A 24,212-nucleotide genomic window follows, 5' to 3' on the forward strand; every position below is an offset into this window, starting at 1 on the left:
CAAGTGTATTATGATAAGGCTAGACATGTCTTGTCCTCTCTTCAGTTATTCTCTTCATTTAAAAAAAAAAAAAAAAGCCTTAAATTCGCAGTGGAGAACAACGCCAGAGGTATGCTACACGGCAGTGTGTGTTGTGTGTGGGCTAATGGGTCTACTATAAAACAATAACAAAAAAACTCAGCTGTTAACCCAAATAGCTTGACGGGCATTTTCAAAAAAAACGAAATAGTATACTTTTGTTTTCACTTCAAATGTTTGTGTTTTAGCCTAAACTGACAAATGGCTTACTCATGTGGTCTGTTATTCCTCTGCAGTCAAGTTGTGTATGGCCATCATTTCTTCTGTTTAACTACTGAAACTAAATGTACTCAATAATACAACCATTATGTGTGTGTGTGTGTGTGTGTGTGTGCACGTGCACTATAGCCTAGGTGCCTTGGCTTGCTAAAACAATAGACAACATGTTTCAAATGCATAATTCCAATATGATAATATGTGGTAACTTGTGTGTGTTGTAGAAAAGTCAACACATCTTAACCAACATGTTTGTAAGAGAATAGACAGATCAACTTGATGTTTTAAAATGAACACATTTTTACTTAAGAAACAACAATTCTCCAGCTTCTTCAATAACAATAACACTAAAATGAAATTGGTCTGAATCTGGATTTAAAGCTGTTGTTTTTAGCAGACGGACCAGTCCAACAGATCGTTCAGCACGGTGTTCTGGGGGCCATGGCTCTTGGAGGCGACATATTGCTCGTATTGAGCCTGTGTATTTAGCCGGCGTTTCTCCCGCTTCTTCTCATGGTTCTGCTGGTACTTTCCAACCCAGTGTCCAACTGAGAGTATGTCCTTCTGCATGGACTGCAGGCTCTCTTTGACCTCATCTGCTTTTCCTTCAGACAAGAGAAGATACACGTTTAGTTGCCTGTGAATTAAACATTTAAAACAAGGCCACTGTAGAGGAATATGACACACAGGCTTGAGGAGTAATACATGTAGCGAAATTACAAAAAGAAAAAAAAGAAGGTAACTGTATTTGAAAAATACGTTTTCAGATAACTATTACATTTAAAAATAAAATAAAATAAACTAGCAAGATTACAGTGTGACATTACACTTTGAAATAAATATTTATATATTATAGCCGTTCTGAATACATTTTCTTCATGGTATATAGACTACTTTAATTCTTCTTTATTTTAAATACATATATTTTTTAATGCAGTAGGTCGGCTCCTGATTTATGAAACAAAATACAGTCGATGCTTTTGATTATTCATGTATTAAGGTTTTTTAACACTAGAACCGCCAGAGGTCGCTGTATACCTAAAACCGCCAACGGGTAAAATGTACCCGCTATTGATTTTCAAGGTACAATGTTCTTTTATTTATCATACAGAACAGTGAGTTTTGATCGCACAGGGATGAAATTTATACCAATATAATCTGTGGACTCTCAGCTTTTCAAATGATATAGTTTGTGCAGATAGCATGAAGTATAAAATATCGCTAAGAGTGCTGATTTAAACGCTTGGTGTTAGATTTGTGTTTTGTTTAGGTACAAATCTCTCTATCTCTCTCTCTATCTATTTATAACTATCTACCGATCTATCTCTAATGTTCTGTTCTATGGACATATAATTGTCTACATAAACAGACGACGCGACTACTTCTCTCATTCCGAGTGTCCATCTTTATTCAACTGGCACGTAACCTGCACACATGCATTACGTCCTCAACGTGAGCTCAGTCATCCAAGATCTTGTATTCTCCAAGATGTTACACTATCTATAACTATCTATCTGTCTATCTCTATCTGTCTATCTCTCTCTATCTATCTCTCTCAATCTATCTCTCTATCTATAAGGAACCGCAGTAGACAAAAGGCGTTGCTATAGCAACACGTCATGTTTACGCTATGAGGTAAATATTACCCGCTGGCGGATATAGGTATAAATGGCATTTGTTTTGGCGGCTTTTTCAATCTGACTTCATATTGACAATTGTTAACAACAGAGGGTGCTACATAACACACTTTCAGGAAAAGTCACGGACTGGGAGACTTTAATATGTTATTGAAAAAAAGTTAGGCCTACATACAATCAAAAAACAGCTGCGGTTAAAATGTACCCGTTGGCAGTTCTAGTGTTAAACAGCATTTGTAAGCTATTAGTGTTACTAAATGTTTTATATGAAATATTTCGTTTCTCTTTCTAAGGTTACATTGCTACATACACTTAAGTACAAATCATCTTATTTTAATTGACTTTCTCTTGTTTTCATTTGCATTGCACTTCGTTTTGACGTAATCCAAAACTAACGGAAAGCAATCAGGTTATATTCCTTTTATATTTTGATACTCAAAATCAAACTGATTAGATTTGCTTAAGTGTAAATAGTTATTGTAACAGATTACAAAAGTATCCCTCCCAACCCTGATGAGACATACCATCAGACTTTGGCTTTAGTTTCTCAGCATAGAGGAGATAGTTGGAGGAATCAATGACAGGACTACTTTCCTTTTCTTCCTTTCCAATGTAGTTCTTGAAGACATTCTTCTTTCCCAACACTTGTTTACTAAAGAGAAAACAATAAAGAAAACAAAGAAACAATATCAATAACAATAACACTAAAATGAAATTGGTCTGAATCTGGATTTAAAGCTGTTGTTTTTAGCAGACGGACCAGTCCAACAGGTCGTTCAGCACGGTGTTCTGGGGGCCATGGCTCTTGGAGGCGACATATTGCTCGTATTGAGCCTGTGTATTTAGCCGGCGTTTCTCCCGCTTCTTCTCATGGTTCTGCTGGTACTTTCCAACCCAGTGTCCAACTGAGAGTATGTCCTTCTGCATGGACTGCAGGCTCTCTTTGACCTCATCTGCTTTTCCTTCAGACAAGAGAAGATACACGTTTAGTTGCCTGTGAATTAAACATTTAAAACAAGGCCACTGTAGACAGTGCTGGAATTGGGCCGGTACTCACCGGTACGCAGTACCGGCACTTCTGGTTCTGACCCATGGAGTACCGGCACTTCTTGCTCAGTACCGGCATGCTGGCGGTACTCCGGTACTCATGCACCGTGCCAGTACTCAACACTCTCCCGCCGTTCTTATTATACATCCATATATATATATACAGCCGCCCGGTACTCAGTAGATGCGTCATGAGGTGCCGAACGGACATTCTCATCGCTCTAACCGCTGGAGTTTCACAGCGGCTGTCAGCTGTTTACTCCTGTCATTCAAACAGAACGTGCTGGAGAGGGGGGCGGGGCTTATCTTCTCCATGTAAATACTGTGGTGGAAACGACTGTCAAAATTAACCTATTTGACCGTGATTTAATAGTAATACACGTTTCAAAATAATAATAATAATAATAATAATAATGCCGAAGTAACAACATACTGAAAACTGTTAGTAAAACCATGTTTTAATGCTTTACAATTTACATACCTAGATGCACGTGTGTTGTGTTTATGCAGTGCAACTCCCACCCAGTGGGTGGCTATGTAGAGTGATAGAACAGAGCAGGCACGCCCCCGAGAGAAGGAAAGCAAGTCACGTCACAAATTAGCATTTCTAAAATGTTAGCGTGGATTAATAAAAGTGCAAAAAGACAGCGGTTGTCGCCAGAAGAAACTTCAAATACAGAGAATGCTGTGCCTGTGTTGGAAATTGTGTCTGATGGGGAGCTTTCTTTGGTTGATCCTCCTGCTCCAAGTTCTAGTGCATTAGCATTAGCACTAGCTCCGCCGCCTCCTCCAGAGCCTCTAACGTTAGCTGCTGCTGGCGCAACTGCCACCACCAACACCGGGCAAAGCGATGCACCTGACTGCTGGACAACGGACCAGGTGCAATATTTTTGCAAGTAAATGCATGGCTCCTTCTTAAAGATAAGAAGCTAGGATGTCGGATATGCAGAGACCATGCAAGGAGCGATGTCCCTGCCGGCAGCGGTGATTTTATACAGGTACATTATGTATCATGTAACAAACGTTACGTTACTATTGTGTGTGTAAAGAGACAGTATATAAAAGTAACGGTGCAATTCAAAATTGTGTGTGTGTGAATATATACGTAAAGCGAAAGTATTTATAAAGCAATAGTATATCTCTTCTCCATGTAAGGTCATTACCATAACAAAAGCTTTTCATTACCGACATGCTCTGTTCATTACCATAACACTTCCTTAATAAGTTAATATTTTGATAGGAATATGGAAAACCTTCAAATTTTCATTTTGTACAGGAAATGTTTGGTATGTCTGTTCATATTTTAAAATTGTCTTTTTTCAATCAATTGTACAATTTACACCACAGTAAAAGTCAATGTGTGGAACATAAAATTGTGTTACGGTAATGAAGTTAATAACTAAAATTATTATATATTTACCTGAATTATTACACTATGTGACTACTTGTGACTATTGACAGCAGCATACGTTAAAAAATAAAATGCCAAACATTTACTCAAATATTTAGTTATCATCAATTGAAAATGTGTTACGGTAATGAATTTATTTGTTCAATGACTCATTAAAACTCTCTAAAAATATGTTTTAAAACATATACAGAACTTTTCTTTTACTAGGGCTAGTTCATTTAGAACCTGGTTGATACTAATGAGAACAATTATTTTCAAAATCTGCATCGAACTGTTTTGGCTCATGTTACACCAAGTTCGTGAGAATCACCCAGCCGCATGACCGAGCCTCCGAGTCCCTGACTCCTCTGGTGTGAGGGGGAGAGGCGTCCATCTTGTTCGCCTCGTGGCGTGGAGAGGACCCGCTCGTAACAGGTACGTCGTTGAGAGAAAAAGTGTTACCAACCCGTCCTTAATCCGGAGAAAAAGGGACGGTGTGGGTCCTTTGTTCTCAAAGAATATTGACTGGTGTGTCAATATACTTCTAATCCTTTTCTCCTCCGTGAGAGAGAAAAAGAAAAGCGTCCTCGCTACCGTGGTGTCGGTAGTAAGGGGAAGCTAGCTAGCAACAGGTGCGTAGCTTAGCTTGAGAAAAATCAAAACCTTACCTTATTTTCCGGGGAAAGAACGGCGAGGTCGATTTTAATACTAACTGGCGTTAGTATTACCGTCTTCTTGCGAAGCAGAAGGAGTAGCCGGCGAGTAGCCGGCGAGCGCCCGTCGACCGAAATGGTTATATTTGGGTTCAGTCTGTGGACCGTTAAGCTTGTCCGGCTACTATAGAGATGTGCTCTGAAGCGAGAAGAGGTGTTTGAATGGCGCATGCGTTGTGGCGCAAGCTACTTATAGGGGGTGATTTCCCTGACGCTGACGTCAAGATCTCCAGCCAATCAGGATTGGCGTAATGAGATTGATGCTTCTGTTTGCTCCGCGATGAGGCGCATCCCATAGTGAGACATCGAACGGAGTGTTATGAATGAGAACTATCTATCTGTCTATCTCTCTCTATCCATATATCTATCTCTCAATCTATCTCTCTATCTATAAGGAACCGCATTAGACAAAAGGCGTTGCTATAGCAACACGTCATGTTTACGCTATGAGGTAAATATTACCCGCTGGCGGATATAGGTATAAATGGCATTTGTTTTGGCGGATTTTTCAATCTGACTTCATATTGACAATTGTTAACAACAGAGGGTGCTACATAACACACTTTCAGGAAAAGTCACGGACTGGGAGACTTTAATATGTTATTGAAAAAAAGTTAGGCCTACATACAATCAAAAAACAGCTGCGGGTAAAATGTACCCGTTGGCGGTTCTAGTGTTAAAAAACCTTAATACATGAATAATCAAAAGCATCGACTGTATTTTGTTTCATCAATCAGGAGCCGACCTACTGCATTAAACAGCATTTGTAAGCTATTAGTGTTACTAAATGTTTTATATGAAATATTTTGTTTCTCTTTCTAAGGTTACATTGCTACATACACTTAAGTACAAATCATCTTATTTTAATTTACTTTCTCTTGTTTTCATTTGCATTGCACTTCGTTTTGACGTAATCCAAAACTAACGGAAAGCAATCAGGTTATATTCCTTTTATATTTTGATACTCAAAATCAAACTGATTAGATTTGCTTAAGTGTAACTAGTTATTGTAACAGATTACAAAAGTATCCCTCCCAACCCTGATGAGACATACCATCAGACTTTGGCTTTAGTTTCTCAGCATAGAGGAGATAGTTGGAGGAATCAATGACAGGACTACTGTCCTTTTCTTCCTTTCCAATGCAGTTCTTGAAGACATTCTTCTTTCCCAACACTTGTTTACTAAAGAGAAAACAATAAAGAAAACAAAGAAACAAGGTCAATAACAATAACACTAAAATTAAATTGGTCTGAATCTGGATTTAAAGCTGTTGTTTTTAGCAGACGGACCAGTCCAACAGGTCGTTCAGCACGGTGTTCTGGGGGCCATGGCTCTTGGAGGCGACATATTGCTCGTATTGAGCCTGTGTATTTAGCCGGCGTTTCTCCCGCTTCTTCTCATGGTTCTGCTGGTACTTTCCAACCCAGTGTCCAACTGAGAGTATGTCCTTCTGCATGGACTGCAGGCTCTCTTTGACCTCATCTGCTTTTCCTTCAGACAAGAGAAGATACATGTTTAGTTGCCTGTGAATTAAACATTTAAAACAAGGCCACTGTAGAGGAATATGACACACAGGCTTGAGGAGTAATACATGTAGCGAAATTACAAAAATAAAAAAAAGAAGGTAACTGTATTTGAAAAATACGTTTTCATATAACTGTTACATTTAAAAAAATAAAATAAACTAGCAAGATTACAGTGTGACATTACACTTTGAAATAAAGATTTATATATTATAGCCGTTCTGAATACATTTTCTTCATGGTATATAGACTACTTTAATTCTTCTTTATTTTAAATACATATATTTTTTAATGCAGTAGGTCGGCTCCTGATTTATGAAACAAAATACAGTCGATGCTTTTGATTATTCATGTATTAAGGTTTTTTAAACAGCATTTGTAAGCTATTAGTGTTACTAAATGTTTTATATGAAATATTTCGTTTCTCTTTCTAAGGTTACATTGCTACATACACTTAAGTACAAATCATCTTATTTTAATTGACTTTCTCTTGTTTTCATTTGCATTGCACTTCGTTTTGACGTAATCCAAAACTAACGGAAAGCAATCAGGTTATATTCCTTTTATATTTTGATACTCAAAATCAAACTGATTAGATTTGCTTAAGTGTAAATAGTTATTGTAACAGATTACAAAAGTATCCCTCCCAACCCTGATGAGACATACCATCAGACTTTGGCTTTAGTTTCTCAGCATAGAGGAGATAGTTGGAGGAATCAATGACAGGACTACTGTCCTTTTCTTCCTTTCCAATGCAGTTCTTGAAGACATTCTTCTTTCCCAACACTTGTTTACTAAAGAGAAAACAATAAAGAAAACAAAGAAACAAGGTCAATAACAATAACACTAAAATGAAATTGGTCTGAATCTGGATTTAAAGCTGTTGTTTTTAGCAGACGGACCAGTCCAACAGGTCGTTCAGCACGGTGTTCTGGGGGCCATGGCTCTTGGAGGCGACGTATTGCTCGTATTGAGCCTGTGTATTTAGCCGGCGTTTCTCCCGCTTCTTCTCATGGTTCTGCCGGTACTTTCCAACCCAGTGTCCAACTGAGAGTATGTCCTTCTGCATGGACTGCAGGCTCTCTTTGACCTCATCTGCTTTTCCTTCAGATGAAAGAAGATAAAAGTTGACCTACATGTTAATAACAAATTACAAACAAGGCAACTCTAGGGGAATATGACACACAAGCTTGAGGAGTAATGGATTACATGTAACGAGATTACCTTATCAAGATACAAACAAAAAGGTAACTGTGTTCGATTAAAATTACATTTAAAGAATTGTAATCAGATTGCTGTTACATTTAAATATAAATAGAGATTACTAGCAGGATTACAGTGTTACAATACATTTTGAAATGATTTGACATGTAAGTAGTTATTGTTACAGATACAATTTCTAAAGTAACCCTCTAAACCTTGATGAGACATACCATCAATCGTTGGCTTTAGTTTCTCAGCATAAAGGAGATAGGTGGAGTTATCAACGACAGGCTCACTGTCCATTTCTTCCTTTGCAACCCAGTTGTTGTACAGAGTTGTATTTCTGGTCTCAGGTGACTTCAGGTGGGGGGTCAGGCTGTCAGCCTCCTCTCGCCTCTTCTCTTGCTCTTCATTCAGAGCAATGAAATGGTGGGTGGGGGTTTTGACTCCCTCCAGTATCACCTGTTGCCACTGAAGCCTCTCTTGCTTCAACTGGTTTTGCCTTCTTGTCTCAGGGGCCTTCTGCCTCTTCCTGTCCTTCTCCATGTTGGCACTCTTGAGACTTTTTGGAACTCTTGGAGTCTCTTCTCTGTCCCTCTCGCTATTTGCCAGGGTCTCCAGAGCAGCATTTTGTCTGCGCTCCATCTCCACTTCCTTCAGCTCCACATACATTTGTCTTCTGACCTCTACCTTCCTCTCCTCCGGGGTGAGTTTGGACAGGCTTTGTACAAGCTCCATCTGAGCAATCAGGTGATGTCTAGAAGACATTTTAGTGTTCATAGTTTGAATTTGTTCTCTATGTAGGTGTACTAATGCTTTCTCTCCAGCAGGTTTGTGTGTAATGACCAGGTGAGAGTCCTCGGTTGGAATGGAGATCCAGCAGAGTTCCATGGTCATATGTTGTGAACATTCCGGAGCAGAACTCTTTCTCCAGAATTCCAAACATTCCGTATAAAGTAACACTGTTTAACTACTGTGTTTTTTAGCTTATGTGTTATTCTATGTCTATTTATTGATGTTTACGTTTTTTTTGTTTCTTTCAGCAGTTGTTTTGTGTCTATTTGAATGTATTGTATACAGTAGGTATTTACTCATATTAACCCTTGTCCTGGTTGTTACATGTCTAACTAATAATGCAAAAAAATAAATGTTGTTGCTAATCTTTGACATACCCAAGACTTTGATAAAAAAAAAAAAAAAGCCGACCCCCCCAACATTTATTATATGGAAAATAACTGCCTTTTTGTGCATGTTTTTCATAGAAAACGCAAATTCATGTTTTCAAACTGGCAATTCAAGGGTTAAAATCCTGAACATAATTTAACAATTGGTATTTTTGATCAGGACTGAAGTTGATTGAAAGATTTAACCCCAAAAAGTTTTTTTAAATATTAATCTGTTGTCATTTTAGAACAGTTTTTGGAAGTGGACATTTTTGTCCCGAATGACTAATATGTAACTTTTTTGTTCAATCTGATTTTGTGCAAAAACTAATAATGCAAAAAAATAAATGTTGTTGCTCATCTTTGACATATCCAAGACTGTTATAAAAAAAAAAGAGCCAGTCCCCAGATATGTATTTTTGGGAAAATAACTCATTTTCTCTGTTTTCATCATGAAAAAAAACAGCAGTTTCATGTTTTCAAAATGGCATTTAAAGGGTTAAAATCCTGAGAATGATTACATTTTTGGTATTTTCTATTAGGGCGGAAGTTGCTTTAAAGATTGAAACCAAAAAAGTTGCGAAAAAAACCTTTTTATATAATGTTTTTATCAAAGTCTTTTGCAGTGGACATTTTTGTCTCGAATGACTAATTTGCGTAGTCCAATCGAATGATACCGGAGGGTTAAGGTGTGCAAGAAGATCTTGTAAATCTGTGCATTGCTTCTTACAATTAACATCCTCACATACAAATGATCTATGTGAATCATCTACCTGTGAAACACGTCTGTTATGAGAACGATATACATGAGATTTTAAGGCAGTGTACTTCATGAATTTTTGTTTGCAGTCTATGAAGCAACATGGGTAGTACGTGTTTGCTTCATGTCTATGCAAAATCTGATGATCTACATAGCTCTTAACAGTTTTCAGAGTGATACCACATGAGCGGCAATCAAAGTTTGACGTAACATGTTCCATTGTAGCCCACTGCTGGAACACTCAGCTATTCTACCTGCTTCACGGAGGCCCGCTGTGGCAATCAGCTTTTAATATCTGCATAAACCTGTAACAAGAAAAAAAAAGCATTCAATGTTTCAGAAAAAGAGTCTCCAAAACAAGAGGTTCCAAATCATCATGTGAAATACAAAACTAATAAGTTGTTAAAATGTACATTCATTATTGACAGAAACTCTATATTTAATTAAATTCTTAAACTAATTACACCCCATTTAATACAGAGGCTGAGGAGTTTATTTTCATATCTTAAGCTGATATTGACTCATATGCAGGGGTTACATTGGGATTTGATATGTGGGGGGGCTCTGTGTGGAGGTTTGGGATCTCATGATTTGACCTTAAGGGCTATGCTGTATGTATATGAGGCCCAAAGCAACTGCTCCGTTATCTGTATCAAATGCACACATTGATACCACCAAATGACAAAATAAAAATAGAAAGTACTATAGATAAATTGGAATTCATTTACATCTTGAATTATTTATGTATACACAAAAATGTTTACAAATATCCAACCTTCACATTTATATTTTAAATCAAAATTGCTCTGCACACTTGCTAAAGAACATTTGTGTGGAAATCTCAGTACATTTGTAGGGCTGCGAGATTATGGCCAATATGCTGTACATTTTACTGTAAACGATTGAATCATCACCTGCCCCTGATCGGAGCAGACACACTTTCACTAAGCTGAAAAACTGTATCCGGTCACAGAGATCTGTAAAGTAAAGTTTTAACATATAGTTTTTTTTAACTTTGCGAGGGTGATGACGTCAGAGCATCGTCCTATGGTCAATGTAACCCCTGCTCATATGCTTAATAGAACCACGGGGGGGGGGGGAACACTTCTAGTTTTGCATGCTAAATCTGATGATCAACACAGCTCTTAAGACTTTTCAGAGTCATTCCCTTCCAACGATTTGAATGGTTGGAAGGAAAGCTCGCTGGCCCTTCCCTTCCGACCAATCAAATCATCGGAAGGGAAGGCCTGACGTGCAGTGCGTGAGTGACGCTGCGTCTCACATACACAACTGCCGTAGCGACAAGAGGCAGATATGAAATCTCCCTTCTACACAATATAATATTTGCAAGTATAGAGTAGTGGCTGGTGTTTTTAGTCAGAAACAGGTCAACTGTAGTGTACACTTACTACTAATAAATAACCTTCGTGCTGAGTTACTTATTTGCACTGTAAGAGACTGTATATTAACGCAGCCTGTCAGTCTTCTCACTCGCACTTAATTTCCCGCCACGTCTGGCCGAACAATGAAACCTAGCCAAAGTAGCTAGATTACATTTAGATTAGCCTGCTAATGCTATCAATATAATGCCGATTGAAGAATGACGGTCACAGAAAAGAGTGTAAGCTACATTAAGTTAAAATAAATATAATAAAAAAGAAGAAGAACGGCCTGAAGGAAAATAATTGTCATCCAGGCAGCTAAATTCAAACAATATTTAGCTGTTCAACATTGGCAACAAATATTTATTTAAGTTAAAACATATTTATTTAGACCCCTAGCTTGCTCACATTATGACAGTATATCTGCTCACTTTGTTAAAAATGTGTTGTTTGTGTATAACTTACCTGTATTAACTTAGTGTTAGACTCTCCTCCGCTGACACATCCAGTCTCCACAGCAGCCAGAGGTGAAATGGCAGTTAGGATATTTGATGGACAGATGAAAAATGATACATTTGAAATAACTCAACGTGATTGGGCATTTTAAGTGAAGTGCGCCGGACTCAGAGGAAAATATTAGATGTGGCCAAACGGCGGTACTACACTTCTGTTAGGTTGCTGGGAAAGAGAGAGAGAGAGAGAGTAGAGAGAGAGAGAGAGAGAGAGAGAGAGAGAGAGAGAGAGAGAGAGAGAGAGAGAGAGAGAGAGAGAGAGAGAGAGAGAGAGATGCGCTCACTGGCAAAGTCACTGCTTTCTCAAGGACACTGCGGCTAAGGGGCAAGAAAGAGAGAAGGAATGACACACAGGAAGAGAAAGCAGAACGAATGAATAAAAAGACAAAGACATCCAGTGATAAAGGGCTGAGTAAGATAAAGAAAGAGGCAGACAAATAAATAAAAAATGAGAGTTGAAAAGGCAACAGTTTAAAAAAAAGTGTGACTAAAAGAAGAGAGGCGATAGAAGGAAGGGGGGGGCTATGTTTCTGTTTGAAAGTGAGAATATTTCTTGTTGGGAAAACACATAAGTTGTACACTGTGTGGAGTAACCCTACACTGTTTGGCTTATTACTTTGCATGTTTAAAATACTATAGAAACCAGGGCTACATCAAAATATATATTATATATCTTACTCTCTAGTTTATTTCTATTTGTATTTTGAGATGTTTATATTTGAGAATTGTTTATTTCTACCTTTTTAAAATTTGTTATTATAGAATCAGCACTTTTAAAACAGGGCTGAAACAGAGAGGATTATGGGATGCTACAATGATCTGTTTGGTATTTGGAGCCAAACACTTCAGAGACATGTTTTGTATATATATCTGAGACCTGTTATATATTGATGAAAAACAGTACAATAGGAGACCTTTAATGGAAAAAAGCTAAATGACAAAACTCTTGCAGCCAAACCTGTACATCTATAAACATGTTTCTGTCTGTGTGTGTGTGTGTGTGTGTGTGTGTGTGTGTGTGTGTGTGTGTGTGTGTGTGTGTGTGTGTGTGTGTGTGTGTGTGTGTGTTTGTGTGTGTGTGTGTGTGTGTGTGTGTGTGTGTGTGTGTGTGTGTGTGTGTGTGTGTGTGTGTGTGTGTGTGTGTGTGTGTGTGTGTGTGTGTGTGTCAGGGTTTCCGCTAGGATTTGTTCTCGCCGGTCAAATGTCCGGGCAGAATTTATTTTACCGGATACATTTGAAACTTACCGGTCATATTTCAATAATAATAATAAGAGTTGTGTAGCAGAGTTTCCGTTAGCAGGTCATTACCGGACTATGAGCAGATATGCTTCAGTTTAAAACTCAGTTCACAGGCTCATTTTTATATTGCTTCAGTCTATAATCGTAACAGATCGAAAAAATTCAGATTCATTTTTCAATAAATGATTCAACAAACAACATAATTATTACATTCAAACAAACTACTTGTAGTAGATGAAGTACATTATTCAAAAGTGTACATTAACTTTGAATAATAACACGGGAGAAACGGATGCTCTCTTTTCCCCTCTCCCTCCCTCTCTCTCTGACAGCCCGTCAGTTTCTCATGCAGCTAAACAGAGGGCGGGGCTTCAGGTGATTATGCAGAGCTGCGTGTCTCCATCAGACTCAGCAGCTGATCTGATCTCTCTCTCGCGTCTGGTTATACTTCACTCGCGTTTATGTCCATATCGATCAGATCCAGCTCTCCTGATCGGCCTTTATAGAGAGCACCGATCAAACTATTAACAGTGAATATCGGCCGATAAGGACCGGCGGCCGATCTATCGGAGCATCCCTAATTATTACCAGACATTTTGACCGGCAGGTTTTGAATTTACTGGTTTTTAATACATTTTACCAGCTAAAAACCGGTAATTACCGGCTAACGGAAACCCTGGTGTGTGTGTGTGTGTGTGTGTGTGTGTGTGTGTGTGTGTGTGTGTGTGTGTGTGTGTGTGTGTGTGTGTGTGTGTGTGTGTGTGTGTGTGTGTGTGTGTGTGTGTGTGTGTGTGTGTGTGTGTGTGTGTGTGTGTGTGTGTGGAGGTGGGGCAAATCCATGTAATCCCAAAGTGGTTGTGAACAAAGAGGCTCTCCAGAGCACAGAGCCAGGATAATCCTCTCTCCGCTCCATTCCCATAAAAGGCTCTTTCTCCCCCTTTTCCATTCTCCTTCTCACTCACTCACGTTCTTTCTCTAGTGTGTTCACCTTTTGATCTCCCCCTCTCTCCCTCACTTTCTCTCCCCCCTCTGCATTGGCTGGTTCAGCAGCTATAACACAATCACCCATTTGAGTCAAAGAAGGTGTCATTCTTCTATCCTCTTCTACGCTCATATTGTTTGGCTGCTCTGTCTGCTGAATAGACTTCCAGTAGACTCATACGACTTTAGTCTGTGTTGCCAGTCTATTGTAATGGCTTTAATTTAAGCATTGTGTGACTTAAATTAAACTATGCCGTGTCAGTACTGCAGTTGCTCGCTTGTTAGAATGTAGTCATTAACACATTTAAAGATGTGTCCATGCACTTTCATTCTTATTGCCCTTGTTAGCAGCTCTCTACCTTCATGGATAATTATGCCAATAAAGTCTGTTCAAAACATAGTCACCCACAAAGGGACATTAATGTCTCTGTGGAATTATGTTCTCATTCCATTAAGTGTGCTAAACTATTTTACACACACTCTAAGCCCACTGATAACACTATCTTGATTGTGTATAAGTACAGTAGTGAGACAATGTTGATTTCAAAATGTACAAAAACAACAAACTAAAATATATTGATATATATATATATATATTGAATAGCGGTAAAACACAAGTTGTTAAAAAATCTCCTCGCCTACTTTTTTATTTGATCATGCTGCTCCCTCTCTAGGTTCTCCAGGCGATGGGCTACCCAACAGGGTTCGACTCAGACCTGGACCCCATGAGTTCAGACGAGAAGTCGGTCGGGGAGGGGAAGAGCGAGACGTCATCACACACGAGCAATAACCCAACACACACCTCGGACAATTCCAACGCACTGGAGGTGAGGATTGAGAAACAAGGGTTGATACAAAATTGCACACACTCAAATGCTTTTTCATGTCTCGGAATGTTCATTTCTAACTATTACAAATAAACACTTGTGTTGTCATGATCATGCTCAGTCTCCACTGTTTGCTTTCTAATACACTATACTTTTAAATGATAAGACTTTAATTATCTCCCCAGGTGCGAACTCAGGGTCCGATACTGACGGCGAGTGGGAAGAACCCCGTCATGGAGCTAAACGAAAAGAGACGAGGCCTCAAATACGAACTCATCTCTGAAAGTGGAGGCAGTCACGACAAACGCTTTGTTATGGAGGTGAGCTTCACAGTGCCTATGAAAAGATATTAAACATGTATATGTGTAAGAGAGTATATTTCTTTATGCACATGCCATTTAGCCATGGGGAGAAACATAACCGGGCACACACACACACACTCAGAAGCAGGCTGATCTCCGGTTGTGTCAATCAGTCAGCTTGGTTCATGGAGCAGGCCTGTTCTCTGTGGGGTGTGTTGTTTTCCGACATGCCTGGCCGCTCCATCGCTCCGCTGATTGATTAGCAAGGCTGCCTGACAGCAGGGCCTCGCTAAACAAGCCGTCCTGTTCAGCCAGACTCACTGGCTGAGTAAGTCATGACTGAAAAAAAAACATGGGTTTTGAACAGATTGATTGTGCAATTGTTAGTTTTGTTAAAGCTGTATTATATGGCGAAACCACTAATAGAAGTGATAATAAAACTATACAATTATTTTAACCAGATGCACAAAATGCAAAATGTTCCTTTTGTCCATAAGTAGTCTTAAAGCATATTTGATGAATATGTTACCTTCTTTATGTGTGTGTTTGTGTGTGTTCGTGTCAGGTGGAGGTTGATGCACAGAAGTTTCGTGGGGCAGGCCCCAATAAAAAAGTAGCAAAGGCCAGTGCTGCTCTAGCGGCTCTAGAAAAACTCTTCTCTGGTCCAAATGCAGCTGTAAACAAGAAAAAGAAGATATTGCCTCAGGTAAGGAAACACACACACACACACACACACACACACACACACACACACACACACACACACACACACACATACACACTACATACCAGACACTGCTTCCATATGGGGCTGTAAAGCAAACAGTATCAAACCTATGATCAATACAACCTGTAGCAGTCTTTCTCATGAGCCAAACTGTCCATGCAGCTTTAAAGATGATAACGTTTAAACGTCTTTTTATTCTGTGGAGCAATTATTCCCACTTTGTTCACTCATCAGTTATCAGTGGCACTGGGATCCATACGTTATCAGATCACAGTTTATCACACCGTTATCAGATCGACATGTTTCATCCTGAGTACTCACTGAGCCTGTGTGCATGCTGGTTTGTAAACAGCATGTCTTTGTCCAGACAAAAGGAGTCCTGGCGGCCGCCGCCGCCGCCTCAGCAGTAGCAGCTCAGGTCGCCCGAAGAAGAGGAAGAGCAGCCCTCGCGAGAGGAGCCTTCGTCAGCGCCGCCGCACCAGGATATGTCACTCCAGGTAGTGAGATCTTATGTGAGATATGAAAGATTACAGCTATTCGTACTGATGGTATTTTCTTTATGTTGGTGCATTGTTCTAATATACAAATCATTTCAAATACCCGTAAATTATTGTCTTTTTCTTTTGATTTCTGATCAGAATTGTATTAATTATCAGTTATCAGAATCAGAAACCGGTTTATTACCAGGTAGGTTTACACGTACGAGGAATTTGACTTGATGTCATGGTGCATACATAACAAATAACATTAAATATTAGAAATAATAAAAAATATAGGAAAACACTGCAGTGTTTACATAGAAATAGAATGGAAAAAATAAATACAAAATAAATAAAATATGTAATAAAATTCGGTAGTAATAAAAAAAATAGTGCTGAACTTTCAATAATATGTATAGCTTTTTCAGCCCGTCATAGGCGTCCCTCAATGAAGACAGAACATGTAAGCTTCAATGTAGTCAGTTCATACACTAACAGTTAAGATCTTTGTCGTCTCTTAATCGCCCTCTAGGTGGCATCGAAGGTCCTTGAATAAGCCACACTTCACCACAGATTACAGCAGATACATGCATGTTTAATGCAGATAATGTCTGATAAATTGGCTTGCATAAATCCAGTTAGGAGCCATAATGACTTGTAAATTAATGGTTGCTTCTTTACCAGCCTAATGGTATGTTTGATCCTATCATAAATACACATTCCGGTCATTTGCTTTGTCCTTAAAATGTCTATTTTTGGTGATGCAATATTTTATCTTCCTCAGGGGCCGACCAGGACAAGGTCATTTTAGGGAATAAGGTCCAGTTAACTCTGTCGATTTTATATCAGGTAGAGTAAATTGATAAATATGATGCAGTGTAATAAACACAAACACACAATCAAGTGAACACACGCACACACCCTGAGGTAATAGGTTGGACTTTCATTTTGGACTTTGTGCCTCACGCAGGTTTTCAGAAGTAATTTGCTAGAGTGAATGACTGTGATTGTTTGTGTGTGTGTGTGTGTGTGTGTGTGTGTGTGTGTGTGTGTGTGTGTGTGTGTGTGTGTGTGTGTGTGTGTGTGTGTGTGCGTGCGTGTGTGTGTGTGTGTGTGTGTGTGTGTGTGTGTGTGTGTGTGTGTGTGTGTGTGTGTGTGTGTGTGTGTGTGTGTGTGCGTGTGTGTGTGTGTGTGTTACTTTAATTTCAGGTTGATGAAAAACAAGACTTCAATAATTCAGCTCTCTGGCTCCTCATTCAATGACAAATATCAGTCACTTGTACCCGGGGGCATTTTGATACTCATCGCCCTGTGAGAGGCACACACACCAAACTGACACGTATTTAAACAATAGTATAAAAATGCTATGAGCCTCACTGAAGTCCCTTCCACCTGTTTCTTAGATTACCAAAATGACAAACCAAAGTATAAATATTGAGGTACTGTAATTGATCACCAAATCTGATGTAATTGTTTCCACAGCCTCTTGTATATCATAATATAAAAGCTTACTGGACAATATAAAATGTAATTTAATAGATTATAGTCATGAAGGTTATTCTTACTTCTTGGTTATTCAGGGTTATTGAGGCATGTGATTTTGGTGTAAGCTGCCAGATCTGATAGGTTTATATCTAAAACATGAAAGCTAAATCTTATCCTTGATTTTAATATTATTTTATGATCACATTGTAATAAATAGAACAGATACAAGCTTTTATCTAATTAAAAAAGCATAAACACAAGGCCTATCATGCAGCCTAGAAACTTAAAAACATGTTGTTTTATGATTTTTACCTTCTTGCTTCCATTATGTTTCCAATAATTTCAGCATTAGCTTTAGGTGAAGCGGGGCTAATGTTATATCCCTGGCATAATTCAGTTTAAAGTCGAGAGCTTTGCAATTATGTCTTTTTTTATTACTATCCAGTCAAAAATGCTGTAACTCAAAATAGATTTGAAAAAAGTGCTCCATGTATCACCTGCACAGCGCTGCAATGAATCACTCTGCAATGTTGTCCTTGAATATAAATGATGAAGTTATTGCAGGATGATATCTGCTGTACCTGTGCAATACATAACCTGTGTCATGCTGAAATTAATTAAGAATAACTTTTCAATTTGTATCCAAATCTTTTTACTCTGCAGGTATTGCATTTACTATTTGGGTCGATAGTACATGTTTTACATTATATCCATAACTAGTTTAATTTAGCATTAATACAGCAACCAAATACTGTGTGTTTGACAAATAAGAACTGAAACAAAGCACCACGGAAATGTCTATTTCTGTTCTAAACAACCCTTTTTTCATGGCTTTTGCTTTTCAAGTAGTCCACCTGTCCCTATTATTACTGTCCAAAAGACAAATGAGGTCAAAAATGATAACCGTAAAATGAAATGACAATGGACGAGGAAAAGGTCAAGATGAAAGTATTTCAAATTGTGTTGTCATCAGGTTTTGGCAATTTGTATTGACTCGGCCTCTATTTGTTACACACTCGGTATGGTGGGGGGGGGGGGGGGGGGGGGGGGGGCTGAATTATTGAACCCTTGTTTGTCATCAGGGTGAAAATTAAAGCAGCACATTGTGAGAAGCCTGACTTGACACATCACACTCTCTGTATGTCATTCTATTGTATCCAAAACTAAAGAAAACAAAATGCATGACATTATTTTGAAATGCTTAATCATACCTGGATTGAATTTGTTTGTTTTCACTGTTATTTATATATATATATACATTTAAATTATATTGTTATTCACTATAAATATATATATTATTACAACAAAATCATAGAGATTTGTTTTTGGGGACATTGTTGGAATATTGTAAATATTACTTTAGGTGAAGGTGGTGTTGTGCTGGACTACCGTATGGAAACAGCACACATTAACAATTAAAAAAATCCTATTGAGTGCAGACTCTAAGCTTCATATTCTCATTTTGCTGGACTTAATTACAGCTCTCAATTTATGATCATACAATTGTACTTAACAGACACAGGGACTGGGTGGTTTTAGATTATACTTATCAAACAGACTTCAAAGTCACTGTTGAAAACCTTTCTTTAAATATTCAACTGCTTTTCTGTTTGATTAAACAAGGTCACCTCCAACCTTGAACACAAAGCACTTTTAGGCATACAGAAGTTAAAAAGCTTATCAAATGCTTTTACTATTTCTCCCTAACAACTTTGTTTCAATCGAGACTGATTTGGTGCTCTGACAGCCAAGGGTCTTCATGAAAAACACTTTCTTTCAAGACACAATAAAAGACAACTTAATGAAGAAAAAAACAAAAAAGATTCCAGGTGGGGAGTGAACCCATAACCTTAGGGTAGAAGACCAATCCTCACTACGCTATGAAGATACTGTCAAAACCTTTTCAATTTTCAGTAATTTGTAAACCCAGGGGGATGCGCCACATAGCTTCATGGCAGGTGGTTTGGTAGATAAACAAGTGTATTATGATAAGGCTAGACATGTCTTGTCCTCTCTTCAGTTATTCTCTTCATTTAAAAAAAAAAAAAAGCCTTAAATTCGCAGTGGAGAACAACGCCCGAGGTATGCTACACGGGAGTGTGTGTTGTGTGTGGGCTAATGGGTCTACTATAAAACAATAACAAAAAACTCAGCTGTTAACCCAAATAGCTTGACGGGCATTTTCAAAAAAACGAAATAGTATACTTTTGTTTTCACTTCAAATGTTTGTGTTTTAGCCTAAACTGACAAATGGCTTACTCATGTGGTCTGTTATTCCTCTGCAGTCAAGTTGTGTATGGCCATCATTTCTTCTGTTTAACTACTGAAACTAAATGTACTCAATAATACAACCATTGTGTGTGTGTGTGCACGTGCACTATAGCCTAGGTGCCTTGGCTTGCTAAAACAATAGACAACATGTTTCAAATGCATAATTCCAATATGATAATATGTGGTAACTTGTGTGTGTTGTAGAAAAGTCAACACATCTTAACCAACATGTTTGTAAGAGAATAGACAGATCAACTTGATGTTTTAAAATGAACACATTTTTACTTAAGAAACAACAATTCTCCAGCTTCTTCAATAACAATAACACTAAAATGAAATTGGTCTGAATCTGGATTTAAAGCTGTTGTTTTTAGCAGACGGACCAGTCCAACAGATCGTTCAGCACGGTGTTCTGGGGGCCATGGCTCTTGGAGGCGACATATTGCTCGTATTGAGCCTGTGTATTTAGCCGGCGTTTCTCCCGCTTCTTCTCATGGTTCTGCTGGTACTTTCCAACCCAGTGTCCAACTGAGAGTCTGTCCTTCTGCATGGACTGCAGGCTCTCTTTGACCTCATCTGCTTTTCCTTCAGACAAGAGAAGATACACGTTTAGTTGCCTGTGAATTAAACATTTAAAACAAGGCCACTGTAGAGGAATATGACACACAGGCTTGAGGAGTAATACATGTAGCGAAATTACAAAAAAAAAAAAAAGAAGGTAACTGTATTTGAAAAATACGTTTTCAGATAACTGTTACATTTAAAAAAATAAAATAAACTAGCAAGATTACAGTGTGACATTACACTTTGAAATAAAGATTGATATATTATAGCCGTTCTGAATACATTTTCTTCATGGTATATAGACTACTTTAATTCTTCTTTATTTTAAATACATATATTTTTTAATGCAGTAGGTCGGCTCCTGATTTATGAAACAAAATACAGTCGATGCTTTTGATTATTCATGTATTAAGGTTTTTTAAACAGCATTTGTAAGCTATTAGTGTTACTAAATGTTTTATATGAAATATTTCGTTTCTCTTTCTAAGGTTACATTGCTACATACACTTAAGTACAAATCATCTTATTTTAATTGACTTTCTCTTGTTTCATTTGCATTGCACTTCGTTTTGACGTAATCCAAAACTAATGGAAAGCAATCAGGTTATATTCCTTTTATATTTTTATACTCAAAATCAAACTGATTAGATTTTCTTAAGTGTAAATAGTTATTGTAACAGATTACAAAAGTATCCCTCCCAACCCTGATGAGACATACCATCAGACTTTGGCTTTAGTTTCTCAGCATAGAGGAGATAGTTGGAGGAATCAATGACAGGACTACTGTCTTTTCCTTCCTTTCCAATGCAGTTCTTGAAGACATTCTTCTTTCCCAACACTTGTTTACTAAAGAGAAAACAATAAAGAAAACAAAGAAACAAGGTCAATAACAATAACACTAAAATGAAATTGGTCTGAATCTGGATTTAAAGCTGTTGTTTTTAGCAGACGGACCAGTCCAACAGGTCGTTCAGCACGGTGTTCTGGGGGCCATGGCTCTTGGAGGCGACATATTGCTCGTATTGAGCCTGTGTATTTAGCCGGCGTTTCTCCCGCTTCTTCTCATGGTTCTGCTGGTACTTTCCAACCCAGTGTCCAACTGAGAGTATGTCCTTTTGCATGGACTGCAGGCTCTCTTTGACCTCATCTGCTTTTCCTTCAGACAAGAGAAGATACACGTTTAGTTGCCTGTGAATTAAACATTTAAAACAAGGCCACTGTAGAGGAATATGACACACAGGCTTGAGGAGTAGCGAAATTACAAAAAGAAAAAAAAGAGGGTAACTGTATTTGAAAAATACGTTTTCATATAACTGTTACATTTAAAAAAATTAAAAAAAACTAGCAAGATTACAGTGTGACATTACACTTTGAAATAAAGATTTATATAGCCGTTCTGAATACATTTTCTTCATGGTATATAGACTACTTTAATTATTCTTTATTTTAAATACATATATTTTTTAATGCAGTAGGTCGGCTCCTGATTTATGAAACAAAATACAGTCGATGCTTTTGATTATTCATGTATTAAGGTTTTTTAAACAGAATTTGTAAGCTATTAGTGTTACTAAATGTTTTATATGAAATATTTCGTTTCTCTTTCTAAGGTTACATTGCTACATACACTTAAGTACAAATCATCTTATTTTAATTTACTTTCTCTTGTTTTCATTTGCATTGCACTTCGTTTTGACGTAATCCAAAACTAACGGAAAGCAATCAGGTTATATTCCTTTTATATTTTGATACTCAAAATCAAACTGATTAGATTTGCTTAAGTGTAACTAGTTATTGTAACAGATTACAAAAGTATCCCTCCCAACCCTGATGAGACATACCATCAGACTTTGGCTTCTCAGCATAGAGGAGATAGTTGGAGGAATCAATGACAGGACTACTGTCCTTTTCTTCCTTTCCAATGCAGTTCTTGAAGACATTCTTCTTTTCCAACACTTGTTTACTAAAGAGAAAACAATAAAGAAAACAAAGAAACAAGGTCAATAACAATAACACTAAAATGAAATTGGTCTGAATCTGGATTTAAAGCTGTTGTTTTTAGCAGACGGACCAGTCCAACAGGTTGTTCAGCACGGTGTTCTGGGGGCCATGGCTCTTGAGAGGCGACATATTGCTCGTATTGAGCCTGTGTATTTAGCCGGCGTTTCTCCCCCGCTTCTTCTCATGGTTCTGCTGGTACTTTCCAACCCAGTGTCCAACTGAGAGTATGTCCTTCTGCATGGACTGCAGGCTCTCTTTGACCTCATCTGCTTTTCCTTCAGACAAGAGAAGATACACGTTTAGTTGCCTGTGAATTCAACATTTAAAACAAGGCCACTGTAGAGGAATATGACACACAGGCTTGAGGAGTAGCGAAATTACAAAAAGAAAAAAAAGAGGGTAACTGTATTTGAAAAATACGTTTTCAGATAACTGTTACATTTAAAAAAATAAAATAAACTAGCAAGATTACAGTGTGACATTACACTTTGAAATAAAGATTTATATATTATAGCCGTTCTGAATACATTTTCTTCATGGTATATAGACTACTTTAATTCTTCTTTATTTTAAATACATATATTTTTTAATGCAGTAGGTCGGCTCCTGATTTATGAAACAAAATACAGTCGATGCTTTTGATTATTCATGTATTAAGGTTTTTTAAACAGCATTTGTAAGCTATTAGTGTTACTAAATGTTTTATATGAAATATTTCGTTTCTCTTTCTAAGGTTACATTGCTACATACACTTAAGTACAAATCATCTTATTTTAATTTACTTTCTCTTGTTTTCATTTGCATTGCACTTCGTTTTGATGTAATCCAAAACTAACGGAAAGCAATCAGGTTATATTCCTTTTATATTTTGATACTCAAAATCAAACTGATTAGATTTGCTTAAGTGTAAATAGTTATTGTAACAGATTACAAAAGTATCCCTCCCAACCCTGATGAGACATACCATCAGACTTTGGCTTTAGTTTCTCAGCATAGAGGAGATAGTTGGAGGAATCAATGACAGGACTACTGTCCTTTTCTTCCTTTCCAATGCAGTTCTTGAAGACATTCTTCTTTTCCAACACTTGTTTACTAAAGAGAAAACAATAAAGAAAACAAAGAAACAAGGTCAATAACAATAACACTAAAATGAAATTGGTCTGAATCTGGATTTAAAGCTGTTGTTTTTAGCAGACGGACCAGTCCAACAGGTCGTTCAGCACGGTGTTCTGGGGGCCATGGCTCTTGGAGGCGACATATTGCTCGTATTGAGCCTGTGTATTTAGCCGGCGTTTCTCCCGCTTCTTCTCATGGTTCTGCTGGTACTTTCCAACCCAGTGTCCAACTGAGAGTATGCCCTTCTGCATGGACTGTACACTTTCTTTGACCTCATCTGCTTTTCCTTCAGATGAAAGAAGATAAAAGTTGACCTACATGTTAATAACAAATTAAAAACAAGGCCACTCTAGGGGAATATGACACACAAGCTTGAGGAGTAATGGATTACATGTAACGAGATTACCTTATCAAGATACAAACAAAAAGGTAACTGTGTTCGATTAAAATTACATTTAAAGAATTGTAATCAGATTGCTGTTACATTTAAATATAAATAGAGATTACTAGCAGGATTACAGTGTTACAATACATTTTGAAATGATTTGACATGTAAGTAGTTATTGTTACAGATACAATTTCTAAAGTAACCCTC

General features: G+C 37.8%; 2 protein-coding genes and 2 long non-coding RNA genes across 5 annotated transcripts; 1 reads left to right on the forward strand and 3 right to left on the reverse strand.

The window, feature by feature from the left end:
* Nucleotides 1–574: 574 nt before the first annotated feature.
* LOC117534064 lies at nucleotides 575–23,592 on the reverse strand. 2 transcript variants are annotated; one of them, XM_034198100.1, is made up of 12 exons: nucleotides 23,466–23,592; nucleotides 22,572–22,776; nucleotides 22,342–22,463; nucleotides 21,455–21,656; nucleotides 21,219–21,346; nucleotides 7,508–7,709; nucleotides 7,272–7,399; nucleotides 6,372–6,573; nucleotides 6,136–6,263; nucleotides 2,692–2,893; nucleotides 2,456–2,583; nucleotides 575–899 (listed from the first exon to the last, which is right to left on the reverse strand). In XM_034198100.1, exons 2-12 carry the CDS (start codon nucleotides 22,628–22,630, stop codon nucleotides 685–687), a joined length of 1,716 nt encoding a protein of 571 aa, XP_034053991.1. In that variant the 5' UTR covers nucleotides 22,631–22,776; nucleotides 23,466–23,592; the 3' UTR covers nucleotides 575–684. The 2 variants fall into 2 exon arrangements, with proteins under 2 accessions (XP_034053991.1, XP_034053990.1); XM_034198099.1 differs by lacking the exons at nucleotides 21,219–21,346; nucleotides 21,455–21,656; nucleotides 22,342–22,463; nucleotides 22,572–22,776; nucleotides 23,466–23,592 and adding an exon at nucleotides 8,039–8,976.
* Nucleotides 9,560–11,629, reverse strand: LOC117534067. Its single transcript, XR_004567149.1, has 2 exons — nucleotides 11,579–11,629; nucleotides 9,560–10,036 (listed from the first exon to the last, which is right to left on the reverse strand). It is a non-coding gene; the product is annotated as an uncharacterized LOC117534067 (long non-coding RNA).
* LOC117534066 lies at nucleotides 14,494–16,119 on the reverse strand. The gene is made up of 3 exons (XR_004567148.1): nucleotides 16,023–16,119; nucleotides 15,504–15,648; nucleotides 14,494–15,313 (listed from the first exon to the last, which is right to left on the reverse strand). It is a non-coding gene; the product is annotated as an uncharacterized LOC117534066 (long non-coding RNA).
* Nucleotides 14,494–17,136, forward strand: LOC117534065 (spermatid perinuclear RNA-binding protein-like). Its single transcript, XM_034198101.1, has 5 exons — nucleotides 14,494–14,672; nucleotides 14,858–14,992; nucleotides 15,540–15,680; nucleotides 16,054–16,198; nucleotides 16,966–17,136. Exons 1-5 carry the CDS (start codon nucleotides 14,532–14,534, stop codon nucleotides 16,989–16,991), a joined length of 588 nt encoding a protein of 195 aa, XP_034053992.1. The 5' UTR covers nucleotides 14,494–14,531; the 3' UTR covers nucleotides 16,992–17,136.
* Nucleotides 23,593–24,212: the final 620 nt, after the last annotated feature.

The sequence above is a fragment of the Gymnodraco acuticeps genome, unplaced genomic scaffold, assembly GCF_902827175.1.
Source record: "Gymnodraco acuticeps unplaced genomic scaffold, fGymAcu1.1, whole genome shotgun sequence".
In the NCBI taxonomy this organism is placed as follows: domain Eukaryota; kingdom Metazoa; phylum Chordata; class Actinopteri; order Perciformes; family Bathydraconidae; genus Gymnodraco; species Gymnodraco acuticeps.